Source organism: Carcharodon carcharias, chromosome 11 (genome assembly GCF_017639515.1).
Source record: "Carcharodon carcharias isolate sCarCar2 chromosome 11, sCarCar2.pri, whole genome shotgun sequence".
Lineage (NCBI taxonomy): Eukaryota > Metazoa > Chordata > Chondrichthyes > Lamniformes > Lamnidae > Carcharodon > Carcharodon carcharias.
In genome coordinates, this window is record NC_054477.1 from 162,747,030 (window position 1) to 162,760,569 (window position 13,540).

The following is a 13,540-nucleotide window of genomic DNA, read 5'->3' on the forward strand; positions in this document are numbered from 1 at the left end:
ACCTATTTACTCATACGTTCAACTTCACCATAGCCCCTCATTGCAAAAGCATGCATCTAGCACCTTTTACCTTTTCATCTTTCGGTTCCCACAGACGAGCTGTCTTTTTACTAACCTTCCCCCAGTGTAGTTAATCATAGACACACACGAGCGCACACTGCACTGTGCACACTGCACCGCATGCACCGCGCGCACGCACACACCTTTATAGAATACCAACGTATTCCCAAAGTATTAAAATAATAACCTCCATCCTCACAACATCCTTCCTAAAGGGTGGTGCCCAGAACTGGACACACTACTCCAGTCGAGGCTGAACCAGTGTTGCATATAAGTTTAACACAACTTCCTTCCTTTTGTACTCATGCCCCTAATAATAAGCCTAGGATACTGTATGCTTTGTCAATCGCAATCCCAACCTGTCCTGCCACCTTCAATGATTGATGTGCATATAGGTTCCTCTGCTCCTGTACCATCTTTAGAATTGTACTCTTTATTTTATTTTGTTTCTCCACTTTCTTTCCACCAAAATGAATCATTTACTTCTCGGCATTCAGTTTCATCTGCCACTAGTCTGCCTATTCCACCAACCTGTCTATGTCCTTTTGAAGTTCTACACTATCCTCCTCGTAGTTCACAATACTTTGAAGTTTTGTATCATCTACCACTTTTGAAATTGTGCCACCAGAGACTATGCCATTAAGGTTTATCAGGAAGACCAGGGATTCTAACACCAACCCCTGGGGTACTCCACTACAAGCTTTCCTCCTGTCCAAAAAACATTCATTTTTAATTCATTCATGGGATGTTGGCTTCGCTGGCTGGGCCAGAATTTATTGCCCATCCCTAGTTGCTCTTGAATAGGTGATGGTGAGCTGCCTTCTTGAACTGCTGCAGTCCATGTGGTGTAGGTTTGCCCACGATGCTATTAAGGAGGGAATTCCAGGATTTTGACCCAGTAACGGTGAAGGAACGGCAATATATTTCCATGTCAGGATAGTGAGTGACTTGGAGGGAAACTTCCAGATGGTGGTGTTCCCATGTATCTGCTGCCCTTGTCCTTCTAGATGGTAGCGGTCGTGGGTTTGGAAGGTGCTGCCTAAGGAGCCTTGATGAGTTTCTGCAGTGCATCTTGTAGATGGTACACAATGCTGCTACTGTGCGTTGGTGGTGGACGGAGTGAATGTTTGTGGATGTGGCACCAATCAAGCAGGCTGCTTTGTCCTGGATGGTGTGAAGCTCCTTGAATGTTGTTCGAGCTGCACTCATCCAGGTAAGTAGGGGGGGAGTATTCCATCACACTCCTGAATTGTGCCTTGTAGATGGTGGACAGGCTTTGGGGAGTCAGGAGGTGAGTTACTCGTCACAGGATTCCTAGCCTCTAACCTGCTCTTATAGCCACAGTATTTATATGGCTAGTCCAGTTCAGTTTCTGGTCAATAGCTACCTCCAGGATGTTGATAGCGGGGATTTCAATGATGGTAATGCCATTGAACATCAAGGGGCAATGGTTGGATTCTCTCTTGCTGGAGATGGTCATTGCCTGGCACTTGTGTGGTGCGAATGTTACTTTCCCCTTGTCAGCTCAAGCCTGGATATTGTCCAGGTCTTGGTGCATTTGGACGTGGACTACTTCAGTATCTGAGGAGTCGTGAATGGTGCAATCATCAGCGAACATCCCCACTTCTAACCTTATGAAGGAAGAAAGATCATTGATGAAGCAGCTGAAAATGGCTGGACTGAGGACACTATCCTAAGGAACTGAGCTGAGATGACTGACCTTCAACAACCACAGCCATCTTTCTTTGTGCTAGGGTATGACCCCAACCAGCGGAGAGTTTTCTCCGATTCCCATTGACTTCAGTTTTGCTCGGGCTCCTTCATGCCACAATTGGTCCAAAGCAGCCATGATATCAAGGCAGTCACTGTCGCATCACCTCGGGAGTTCAGCTCTTTTTGTCTACGTTTGAACCAAGGCTGTAATAAGGTCAGGAGATGAGTGGCCCTGGCGGAACCCAAACTGGACTCTGTTTCCTGTCACTGAGCCAATTTCATCTCCATGTTGGTACCATCCCTTTTTTTACCATGAGCTGTAATTTTGCTCAAGTCTATTTACGTAGCACACTTCTTCATTCATTTAACGACCTCATGCTACATATCCACACCATCACTAAGGACACCTACTTCCATTTTTGTAACATGCCTGCCTCAGCTCAGCTGCTGCTGAAACCCTCATCCATGCCTTTGCCTCTAGACTTGACTGTTTCTATAGTCATTCTCCCCCTGTCCTAACTCTCACAACATCCAGTTCACCCATCATCCATGTGCACGGTGACTAATATTGGCTCCTTGTTAAGCAACATCTTAATTTTAAAATTTTCCATATTTTCAAATCCCTCATGGCCTCTCTATCTCCCCTCCAGTCCACAATCCTCCAAGACATCTGTATTCCTCGAATTCTGGCTCCTTGAGAATTGCCGATTTTTAATTGATCCATTATTGGCAGCTGTGCCTTCAAATGCCAAGGCCCAAATCTCTAGAATTCTCTCCCTAAATCTATCCACCTCCCTCTTTTTAAGACTGTGCTTAAAACCTACCCTTTTGACCAAGCTTTTGGTCATCTGCCATATTATCTCCATATGTGGCTCAGTGTCAAATTTTGGTTTATATAAATTGCTTTGGGATTTTTCTTTACATTAAAGGTGCTATAAGCTGCTGTTGCCATCATTCCATTGGGAGGATCGAAACCTCTGGAGGAATTTGACTTGTGCCCAAAACAGGCTGCAAGTCAGTGAGTGATCGCTCTGCAAGTTGGCAATGGCAGATTTGGCATCTGCCCTTATTTGAATGGCCCGCAGCACACTGGAGGGAGTAAATATGGACCAGCAATGACACGTGGTATTTATGTTGAGCCACAACGGGCATTCTTGCTATCCCTGGCTCCATACAAATGTAACTTTGCAAAAATGGTTTGTGGCCATTTTTTTGAGTGGCGTCCTTTCAGAACTGATGCTCGGGCTGCTCAAGATTTGTTATAAATAGGCAGAACTTGGACTGCTGAAGCACCACACATCTGCACCTGAATTTGGCATCGGTCAGGGTTTGAGTGTTGTTGAGGTAGCCCAGGTTTCCCCACTTCAACCCCATGCCAATCATTTTTCATGAGTTGAATTTCTCCCACACTGTTCCTGAAGAAATGTTGTCTCTATATAGATAGGTGGGTTGGCAGATATGAGGGTGGATTATCTATCAGGGTTGACGTCCGGAGACCCTGGGCTTCCCCTATTCCCAATTATCAGTTCAATTGCTAGCTGCTTGTTTCTCGGGGTAGAAGTGAATGGTTGATGGTTAATAGTGACACCCATATTCTTTCTTCACTCTGTCATATCCATGGCTTTATACCATTTCATTTTCTATCCCTTTATCAGCAGCATGTCATTGCTTTCTTTCACACAAGAGGAAGTCCATGAATTGCCTTGTCTTGAGACGCATTTTACAATTTCAGTCACATAGAAAACTTTTCTCTGGTTTTAGAAGTTTAATTGCTAAAATCATTTTTGTCACTTTCAACAACAACTGGCTCTCTGTAGCCTGTTCCACTTAGGAAAGAAAAGCTACAGCCTCCTTAAAAAATGATTCGGACAGCAAGGCTTGGGTGAATGATTGTCAAATTCAATTCATTGGCAGGCAGTGAGTGTTATGCTGCTGAAAGGTATTAAATCTCTGTTCAGTCCCCCAGCGAAGAAGTCAGGGCTGAGAATCAGGAACGAAGTCAGCCCCTTGCTACGTCTGAAAGGAAAAGCAGCAGAGTTATGACCAAGTCGCTGTCATCTTCATTAGACCACAATGATAATGAAGATCTTCCCTCAGAGCGGAGAGAAGCATTTAATATTGTAAATGAAGGTATGAAAAATGTGTTGGGGATTGATTTAAAACACAATGGAAAAAGAAGAGGGATTTTTGGTTCTTAAATTTTATATTGGTCTTCAATTGGGTTCAGCTGTATTTCCTTCATCCACTATCTTGCACAAGTGGCTACGATTTATGTATGTGAACCTTGACAATGTGCTAGCAAGCTATTCAGCAGTAGAGGACCAGTCACACCCAGTGACATCTAATAATCTGATTTCCACACAGTTACATCACTGTGGGTTACTGGATAGTTTGGGGGCGGGGGGCAGGGTGGTGGTGACAGGGAGAAGAAGAACATATAGTTAGCAAGATGGGGAGAGAGAGAGAATGTTCCCTTCTGTTAAGCATTTAAAGTACCAAAGGACAGTTCCAACAGTCAGCAGGAAATGTCTGTGTCCTGAACCAGTGCTGTTTGGCATTTAAATAGGACGTTTACCCAAAGAGCCTGAATTCAGTTAAATTGAGAGCACTTATCAGAATCTCACCTCTGCTCAAAGTAAAGCAATGTTCTTGGCCACGGCACCCTTGCTTGAAGGTGTAGTTGGGAGATCCGAGGTCAACATTGGAGAACATGTTTGGGCCAAGTAGGCAACAGTGCCACCTATTGCAGCACTTGGAGTATTTGGAGGTAAATAAAAATTAAGTTTGCATTTATGCTGTTAATGTTACAAGAATTGTGTGCTATACTAAAGGAAGTGAGTGCTATATGTAAAACTTCTAATATAGCTAAATTATAGTATACTATTTATACAGTAGGCTTGTAAGAATTATCTAACGATTTTTTTTGTGAATTTAATTTGATTATATGCAGCTGAAGAGAAGACTTCTTGCAATGATCTTCAGGGTAAACTTTACATTAACAGAGTATTCAACATGAGTGCAGAGAAGATGTTTGAACTTCTGTTCAATGACTCTCAGTTTATACAGAAATTTATTAATGCAAGAAAAATTACAGGTAACGAAATATGGTAATGATCTTCATTAAGCAGGAATAGATGTACAGTGGTTCTCTCTTTGAGCCTATTCTGTTGTAACAGTCTGCTGCTACACTACCTACATTTATATTGAACTAGCATTGCTTTAACTAGAGCCACAAAACCATCTCCTTATCACCTGAAACAGGGGTAAGGAAATCAGGCTATTATTAGGTAATTAACATTGCAAAAACAGATTATCTGGTCATTATCACATTGCTGTTTGTGAGAGGTTGCTGTGTGCAAAATTGGCTGCTACGTTTCCTATTTTACAATGGTAACTGCACTTTAGAAGTGTTTCATTGGCTGTAAAGCACTTTGAGATGTTCGGTGGTTGTGAAAATTGTTATATAAATGCAAGTCTCCTTTTTTCTTCATAGATATATTACAGCTTTAACAAAGCTGCCACTTCACTCCGATAATGATTTTAATAGTAAAATGCTGCAGTGTTCCAGGAAACACCCATGGCTGTGCAAAACCATTCTGACCAATCTACAATAAATTTCCATTATTGAAAAATGTTACCATGGCAAGGCTGAAAGAATTTATAATATAATGCAGTAATGGAAGGTTCCAAACATACATACATTCATTTTTAAGAACCTTGCAGCACAGAAGGAAACTATTCAGCCCATCATGCCTCTGCTGGCTCTTTTAAAGAGCTTTCTAGTTAGTCCCATGCTCCTGCACTTTCCTCATTGCCAAGTAGAATTTTCCCCCTTCTGGTATATATCCAATTCTATTTTGGAAATCATTATTGAATCTCCTGCTATTCCTTCAGGAGCACATTCCAGATTATAAAAGCTTGCTGCATTAAAAGAAATTCTCCTCTTCTCCCTTCATTCATCTGGCAATTACCTTAAAGGTGTGTCCTCTGGTTACTGACACTCCTGCCAGCAGAAACGGTTTCTCTTATTTATTCTATCAAAATCCATCCTAATTTTGAACACCTTCATTAAATATCCCCTTAACCTACTCTGCTTTCAGAAGAGCAACCCAGGTTCTCCAGTCTCACCACAAGTCCCTCATCCCCTGGAACCATTCTAGTAAAGCTCCTCTGCATCTTCTCTCGAGCCTTGACATCCTTCCTAAAGTGTGGTGCTCAGGATTGAACACGCTATTCCAGGTCTACCCAGTGATATATGAAGCCTTAGCATAACTTTCTTGCTTCCACCCCTCTATTTATAAAAGCAAGGACCCTGCAATTTTTTTAACTGCCTTATCAAATTGACCTGCCACTGTCAAAGATTTGCATATGTGAAATCCCAGGTCTCTCAGTTCCTGAACCCCCTTCAATATTCAGGAAATATTGATTACTGATCATTTACTTCACTGCCGTTTGCATAAATTGACCCTAGAACAGCAGTAATTCAAAAGTAGTTCATTTTGTAAAGCATTTTGGAACATCCTGACTTTGTGTTAAGGTGTCAAATAAATGCAAGTTTTCTTTTTCTTTACGTATATTTCCCACAGCAAGAGTTTCCTGCTCAAGTGTTCTGCTCGGCATTCAAATTTATCTATATGATTTTTCAGTGTTTCTAAAATACATGTGTAGATTTTAAAATCTAAAATGGTAGAACATTGACTTTTAATGTGTGAGGAAAAAAATTGTCTTCTCTAGATCTTGTCAGTAGTCCATGGGAGAAAGAAGTAAGTGGTAACCAGAAAAGGACATTGAAGTATGTAATAACCATCACGAATCCCCTGATTGGCAAGTCTTCAACAGCAACTGAAAAACAGGTACTCAGAGGTTATATTTACCTGTGTGGTTAAGTTTCGCATCATGTATATGTCACATTGAATGTAACGGATATAAAATGTAAGACAAATTTGTACTTAGTTGTCTCTCACAAAATTTTTTATAAATGAATGATGTTAAATCTACCATTTGTGTGATAGTTCTCCACTTGTTAGAGTCAGTATTCAGCAAATTGCTGCCAATAAAATATTTAGCAAAGAGGAAAAGGAAACTAATCAAATTACTAAAAAAAAACTTGTAAAAACACTTTCATTATTGAACTTGTTTTGCCTATAATTGAGGGATCTAGTGCCAAAGATGGGGAAAGTCCTTGACCTAATCTACCCAATGAGGAACTGACTGTGTTGGATTGCCTACCTGCTCAGTGAAGTAAATTTGGGCAGAGAGTAAAACCATGGCCAATTCCATACCATCCATTTTCCCCCCCATATGGGCCAGCTAAAACTCCTGCTGACTTCTAAGCTAACAAACATAGATGTGATGTGTCAGCTGTGGCTCAGTAGCTAGCATTCTCGCCTGTACGTCAGAGGTTTGTGGGTTTAAACCCAATCCCGAGACCGGAGCACATAATCCAGGCTGACACTGCCAATGCAGTCAAGGGGAAAACAGGGTGCTGTTTTTTTGGGTAATATGTTAAACCAAGGCCCTGTGAAAGTAAAAGTTACAATCTTTAAAGAAGAGCAAGGTACTTCTCTCTGGTGTCCTGGCCAATATTTATCCCTCAATCAAAATCAGAAAACAGATTATCTGGACATTATCTTGCTGTTTGTTGGAGCTTACTCTAAGCATATTGGCTACCACTTTCCCTAGGGTTACAACAGTGATCACACTTAGAGTTTTACAGCCAAAAAAAGCTTTGAGGTCATGAAAGGCACTCTTATCAATGCTAGTGTTTTTTTTTCAAAAATCTGTAACGATATCCATAAAACTGCCCATGCCCTCTTGGAAATTTGTCTAACGGTTTTCTTTCTGAGAACTTACTCTTGTGGAAGTAAGGTTACAATCCGATTAGCCATGATCTTATTGAATGGTGGAGGAGGCTTGAGGGGCCAAGTGGCTTACTCCTCCTAATTCATATGTTCTTCAGTTTTGTCTCTGAACTGGAGTTGGATTGGCTTTGTTTACCTGGTAATTAAATAATAGCTGAGACAAATTTCTGTATTGTTATAGACATTGTGTAAAGAGAACCAGAATGGACAGTACTACTTGATTGATGCGGAGGTGACCACACATGACGTGCCTTACCATGACTATTTTTACACGCATAACAGATACTGTATCATTCAGACATCAAAACGCAAGTGCAGGCTAAGGTAATATAATGTTTGCTTTTGTATACCCCTGGAGAGTGTCTTCTAATCCGTCGTATGTATTTTGTTTTAGACATGCCAAAAGATGATTGATTGCTAATTCCTATTTATATGATCTATTTAATCACCTTTCCCCAACTTTTCCAGGAAATTGTCGTCTCCTTGGATTTTAGATTATAATCTGGATTGTCCATGCTGAGTCAGGGTGGGACATCCTTTGAAGCATCAGCAGAGACAGCAGATGCAATTAAAACAGTAGAAGAGCCCTGAAGTATATATGGCATCTTTACTAAGCTACTTTACCATTTGTGGCTTCCTTAACCTACTGTTTTAGGAAAGGATCCCTCAATTTCAATTAATTCACATTTGTATGAAGACGGTCCCCCACTGTATGCTGCAGACAATGAAGAAGACTTGAATCCCCCAGGATTAATATTAAAACTTGCCACTCATCTGTCTTATTGCCCCCCACAAAATTGAATCCGACTTCCATTGATTACTTGTTGGTCTGTACAGTGTTCCCCTTAGCTACCTTTTAATTTTGTAAAAGAAACACCCCAACCTCATATAAAAGCAAAATACTGCAGTTGGTGGAAATCTGAAACAAAAACAGAAAATGCTAGGAAAACTCAGCAGGTCTAACAGCATCTGTGGAGAGAAAAAAAAAACAGTTAACGTTTCGAGTCCGTATGTCTTTTGTTACCCCCAACCTCATACCTTCCCTCTCCATAATAAACACAAAACCTACCTGGACATCATTTGATTTCAAGTGGGTTTCAGTCATTTCTTCACGTACCAGCAATTATTACTTACCCATAGTCTTCCTTACACTGTTTGCATCGATGCAAGCAAAATTCATGTCATCCTTTAATACCCTCACTTTGGCCCAGATTTTTGCTCCTGGGTCAGGTGCACAGGGTCAGGACATTTCCTGGTCTTGCAAACCTGACCCAGGAAAATAAGGCCCAGAAAGAGAGATTTTCATTCTGGGGCTGGGCTCGATTTCTAATCCGGCCCACCTCCAGAATAAGTGTGGAGGTTGCTGGGTGCAGGCTGGCTGAAAGGCCTGCCTCTGTGCGCTAGCACTTCGGTGAGTTATTTAAAAAAATGAATAAAACAAAATGCAACCCTCCAGCCCTCACCCCAACACAATCCCCATCCATGCCAACCTATGCCACCTCATGACCCCCACCCACTCCCATAGCCTCTTATGCCAACCCATGCCTCTCACCCACCACCCTTTCCCCTTACCCCCTCCATGCCAACCCAACTTGTACCCACTATAGGCAAACCTCAGGAGCCAGGCTGAGACACAATAGAGTTGTGTCTATTGATGACATTACTATTTTTAAAAAAAATACTCATTTTGAAATTCCTTCGATTAATCTCTTACAAAAATAAACATTTCTATTCCATAACAATTTGGAGCTGTCAATTAAACTGCTCACTTACTAGGCACCTCACTGTAAATATTATGTAAAATCAGTCACGCGGCACAAGTCTTATAATGATAACCTTCAGGCTTATTTCAACAGACAGAGTGAAATATCAAGCACTGATTTTTTTTTTAAACTCCACGCTTTATAGAAAATTTAGAGCCAGCAGAGTTAAATCCTTTGACAGCACTGATAGCGTCCTGAAGAAGAGTCATATTGGACTCTTCTAAACCTTAACTCTGTTTATCTCTTCACAAATGCTGCCAGGCCTGCTGAGTTTTCTCAGCACTTCCTGTTTTATGTCAGCCCTCCAGCATTCACAGTATTTTGCTTTTATTTTGCCTCCCTCCTCAATGTCCAAGGCTTCAAACACTCCTTCCAAGTGAAGCAGCAACTTACTTGTACTACTTTCAATTTAGTCTACTATATTCGCAGCTCATAGTGTGGCCTCCTCAACATTGAAAAGACCAAACTCAGATTGGGTGACCACTTTGTGAAACACCTTCACTCAGTCTGTAAGCATGACCCTGACCTCCCAGTCACTTGTTATTCAGTTCGCCATCTTGCTCCCGTGCTCACATTTCTGTCCTCAACCTGCTCCATTGAAACCCAAATGCAAGCTGGAGGAACAGCACTACTTCCAATTAGGCACTTCTGGGCTCAACATAGAGTTCATGTTCTGAAATTGTTGAACTCAGTCCTCAAAAAATTTTTCTCTCCCAAGTGCCTGTCTGTATCTTAGTCTCATGTTTTTGCTTTCAGACAGCAACGCCCTTTATTTTGCCATTGACACCTGTTCCCTTGTGTCTTTACCACTTCATTACCACTTCCTTTGCCTTGTGTTGCATGACATCTTTGTCATTTAATCTCTCCTGGCCTCTAACTTATCCCTGACCTCTTTTGCTCTATCTCGCCTCCCCACTTTTTCAAAAGCATAAAACCCATCACCTTCCTACCTCTCTCTAGTTCCAAAGAAGAGTCATAATGGACTCGACATTTGCTGTTTCTGTCTCCACAGATGCTGCCAGACATGCTGAGTTTTTCCAGCATTTTGTTTTTATTTGATAGTTCTTTGGCAGCTTTGACAATTCCAATGAGTTTTATGCATTTTTTAAACACAATCATGTCTAATTTTAACAATCTCAAAGGGTGCCTGACCTCTCCAAAAGGGTACCTTACCTTTCCCTAAGTTGTCCTGGAACCAAAGGGGTACTTTACTTCTCCAGAAGGGTACCCTGGATATCCAAATGATTCCACAAGGTTTAGACATGCTCTTACTTGGCCAATCTGCACACTTTGGGTTTCAGATACCTACCTCACCAAGATCACACCGGCAGAAGAATGTAGGGTAGAAGATGGGAAGTGGAGGTAGCTGCTGATTTACATGGGCTGCTGTCTCTGGGAACTACAAATATGCTATTTAGAAGCTGTCCCCATTCCCCTTCATGTGAAAATGGCAGAGGCTGTGTTTGAGGACAGGACTTCCGTATTTAACCCCCAATTCCACTCCCTGTGAAAATTCAGGTCTTTTTCTTTCCTAATTATTTTTTTAACTTGCAGTTTGTTCTGTTTTTCTCTTCCTCCCACCACACTGATTTAAATCCATTCTTACTGCCTTATTTGCCTCTCTGTGATCAAATTGGTAATCCTCTGGTTCAGACACAGTCCTTTCTGAACAGCTTCCCCTCTGTCACAGAACTAGTCTCAAAGTCCTAAAAATCTGAAACCCTCCCTCCTGCACCATCTCTCAAGCCATACATTAATGCCTAACCCTACCCAGCATGTGACACAGGAATTAAATCTGAGATTACAACTCCACAAGTTGTACTCCCCAGCCTGAATCCTAATTCCTAAAATCATCCCTGTAATGCTTCTCTTTCTACCACACCAGCTCCTTCATGGACCATGACCTCTGACTGCTCTTCCTCCTTTTCCAAATGTTTTTTTATCCACTCCATTATATCCTTCACCCTGGCACCAGAGAGGCAAACAGTTTTCCAGGACTCAGTCACAGATACAAAAGGCTGCCTAACCCTTTATTAGCTCTCCTGAAAACTTACCCTGAAATGTTTGCATAGATCAATACAGAATAATACTTAACTTTTCATCAGAATGTTCTGCATTATCATCCTGAAACATTATTCTCTGTCTCTCCACTGATACTGCCTAACCTACTTGAGTATTTGCAGCATTTTCTGTTTTTATTTCAGATGTCCAGCATCCACAGTATTCCACTTTTCACAGAAAGCTTTCCATTGTCTAGTTTACTAGTGTTTGGAAAAAATAAGACTAAAGCTTAGAATTGGCAGTAGTAGTGGACAAAATGCTTAATCTGTTTGTACGACTCTCCATTAATCTCTCTTTAAAACGCTCTTCAAAATTTAGGGTGTTTGTAAATATATATTCTCCCCCTCTAATTAGATTTAGCTGTCAATCAACTTATCAAACGATTCACTTTTATAGATTTGACATAATTTGATGGCTTAAAAAAAAGTGTGCCTTTTGTTTCTCAGTAACTTTCCTTCATATGTACTATATTTTTCATTTCAGAGTTTCAACTGATGTGTGTTACAGAAAACAGCCATGGAATTTGGTGAAGTCTTTCATACAGAAAAACTCGTGGAGTGGGTTAGAGGACTACTTCAAACACTTAGGTTTCTGCTAAATTTTAGTACTTAATAAACATGTTGGTGATGTTCAAGCGGGAATCACCTAAAGTATATTTGAACTGGAATGGAAGATGCATTTAAGTAATGGCTTCCCCCAGTGCTTTTGTGGATAAATATTCAAACTAATTGGTACTAAACCATGTAAATCAGAAAGCACAGGTTCAATTTCCAGTTCATTCTGAATTAATTAATCTCAGGGCAATGGTTGAGGTGCCACTGTAGCCCCAGGGCTACAGTGTATTTGGGAGGAAATCTGATCGGGTGCACTCCTGATTGCATTGCACTGAATCGTGGTGGGGTGTGCATCCGTGGAACAAAAATAACAACTTGCAATTATAGAACGTCTTTAATGTAGCAAAAAAGTCCTAAGGTGTCTAATGTGAGCAATATCAATGAAACATTTTGGACACTGACCTGATATCTTCTAGGGGTCAGTGTTCAAAAGTTTGGTCAAAGATGTAAGCTTTAAAGATTATCTTAAAGGAAGAGAGAGAGAGATAAAGAGACTGAGAGCTTTCAGGAAGTATCTCCAGAGTTTAGGGCCTCGGCAGCTGGAAGTATGACCGCCAGTGGTGAAGCAGCAAAACTCAGGATGCACAAGATGTCTGAACTGGAGGAGTACTCAGATCCTGTAGGGGTTGTAGGAGGTTCTAGAGATAGTAGGTGAAGCCTTGGAGGGATCTGAAAGCAAGGTTGAGAATTTTAAAATTGAGGCATTGTTGGACTGGGAGCCAGTATAATTCAGCAAGCAAAGGGGTGATGGTTGAATGATACTTGGAATGCTTTAAGATACCAGTAGCAGTGTGTAGGGTTGAAGATGGGAAGCTGGCAAGATATAGTGAAGTCTAGAGGCAACAAAAGCATGGATGAGCTAAAACAGGGTCAGAGTCAGGCAATGTTACGGAGGTGGAAGTAGGCAGTCTTGGTGATGGAGTAGATCTGTGGTTGGAAGTTCATCTTCAGGTCCAGCAAGCTTGTGAAACGATCTGGCTCTGTTTCAGACAGTATAAAGGAATGGAAACAGTACTCGAGGAATGGATCTTGAGGCAGGGACCAAAGACAATGGCTTCACTCTTTCCATTATGTTTTGGTGGAAATGTCTGCTCATCCAATATTAGATGTTGGATGTGCAATGTAACAAATCACAGACGGTGGAAGAATCCAAAGAGCTGGTGGTAGCATAGAACTGAGTGTCATTAGCTTACATATGGAACGTGATGTGTCTTTGGATGATGTTGCAGAGTGGTAGCCTTTAGATGTGAAAAATAAGAGTTGGCCAAGGATAAATCCTTCGAGGACTGGAAGTAGCAGAACAGGAGTGGCAAGAGAAACCATTGAAGATGAATCTCTGGCTATGATTCAACAAATAAGAATGTAACCAAGCAAGGGCAGTTTCACCCAGCTGGATATTGGAGGGGGATGGTGTGGTCAGTTATAACAAAGATAGCAGATAGATAGATTGATAAGGCTGAAAAGGGAT

General features: G+C 41.3%; 1 protein-coding gene across 5 annotated transcripts in view; it reads left to right on the forward strand.

The window, feature by feature from the left end:
• The window catches only part of gramd1c (GRAM domain containing 1c), a 55,865-nt gene that overhangs the window by 24,552 nt on the left and 17,773 nt on the right, over positions 1–13,540 (forward strand). For all 5 annotated transcript variants that reach the window (XM_041198560.1, XM_041198558.1, XM_041198562.1 and 2 more), the window contains 5 exons: positions 3,732–3,903; positions 4,724–4,867; positions 6,508–6,626; positions 7,816–7,958; positions 11,942–12,045. In XM_041198560.1, the coding sequence (XP_041054494.1) occupies positions 3,732–3,903; positions 4,724–4,867; positions 6,508–6,626; positions 7,816–7,958; positions 11,942–12,045 (682 nt within the window). The remainder of the gene's footprint in view (positions 1–3,731; positions 3,904–4,723; positions 4,868–6,507; positions 6,627–7,815; positions 7,959–11,941; positions 12,046–13,540) is intronic.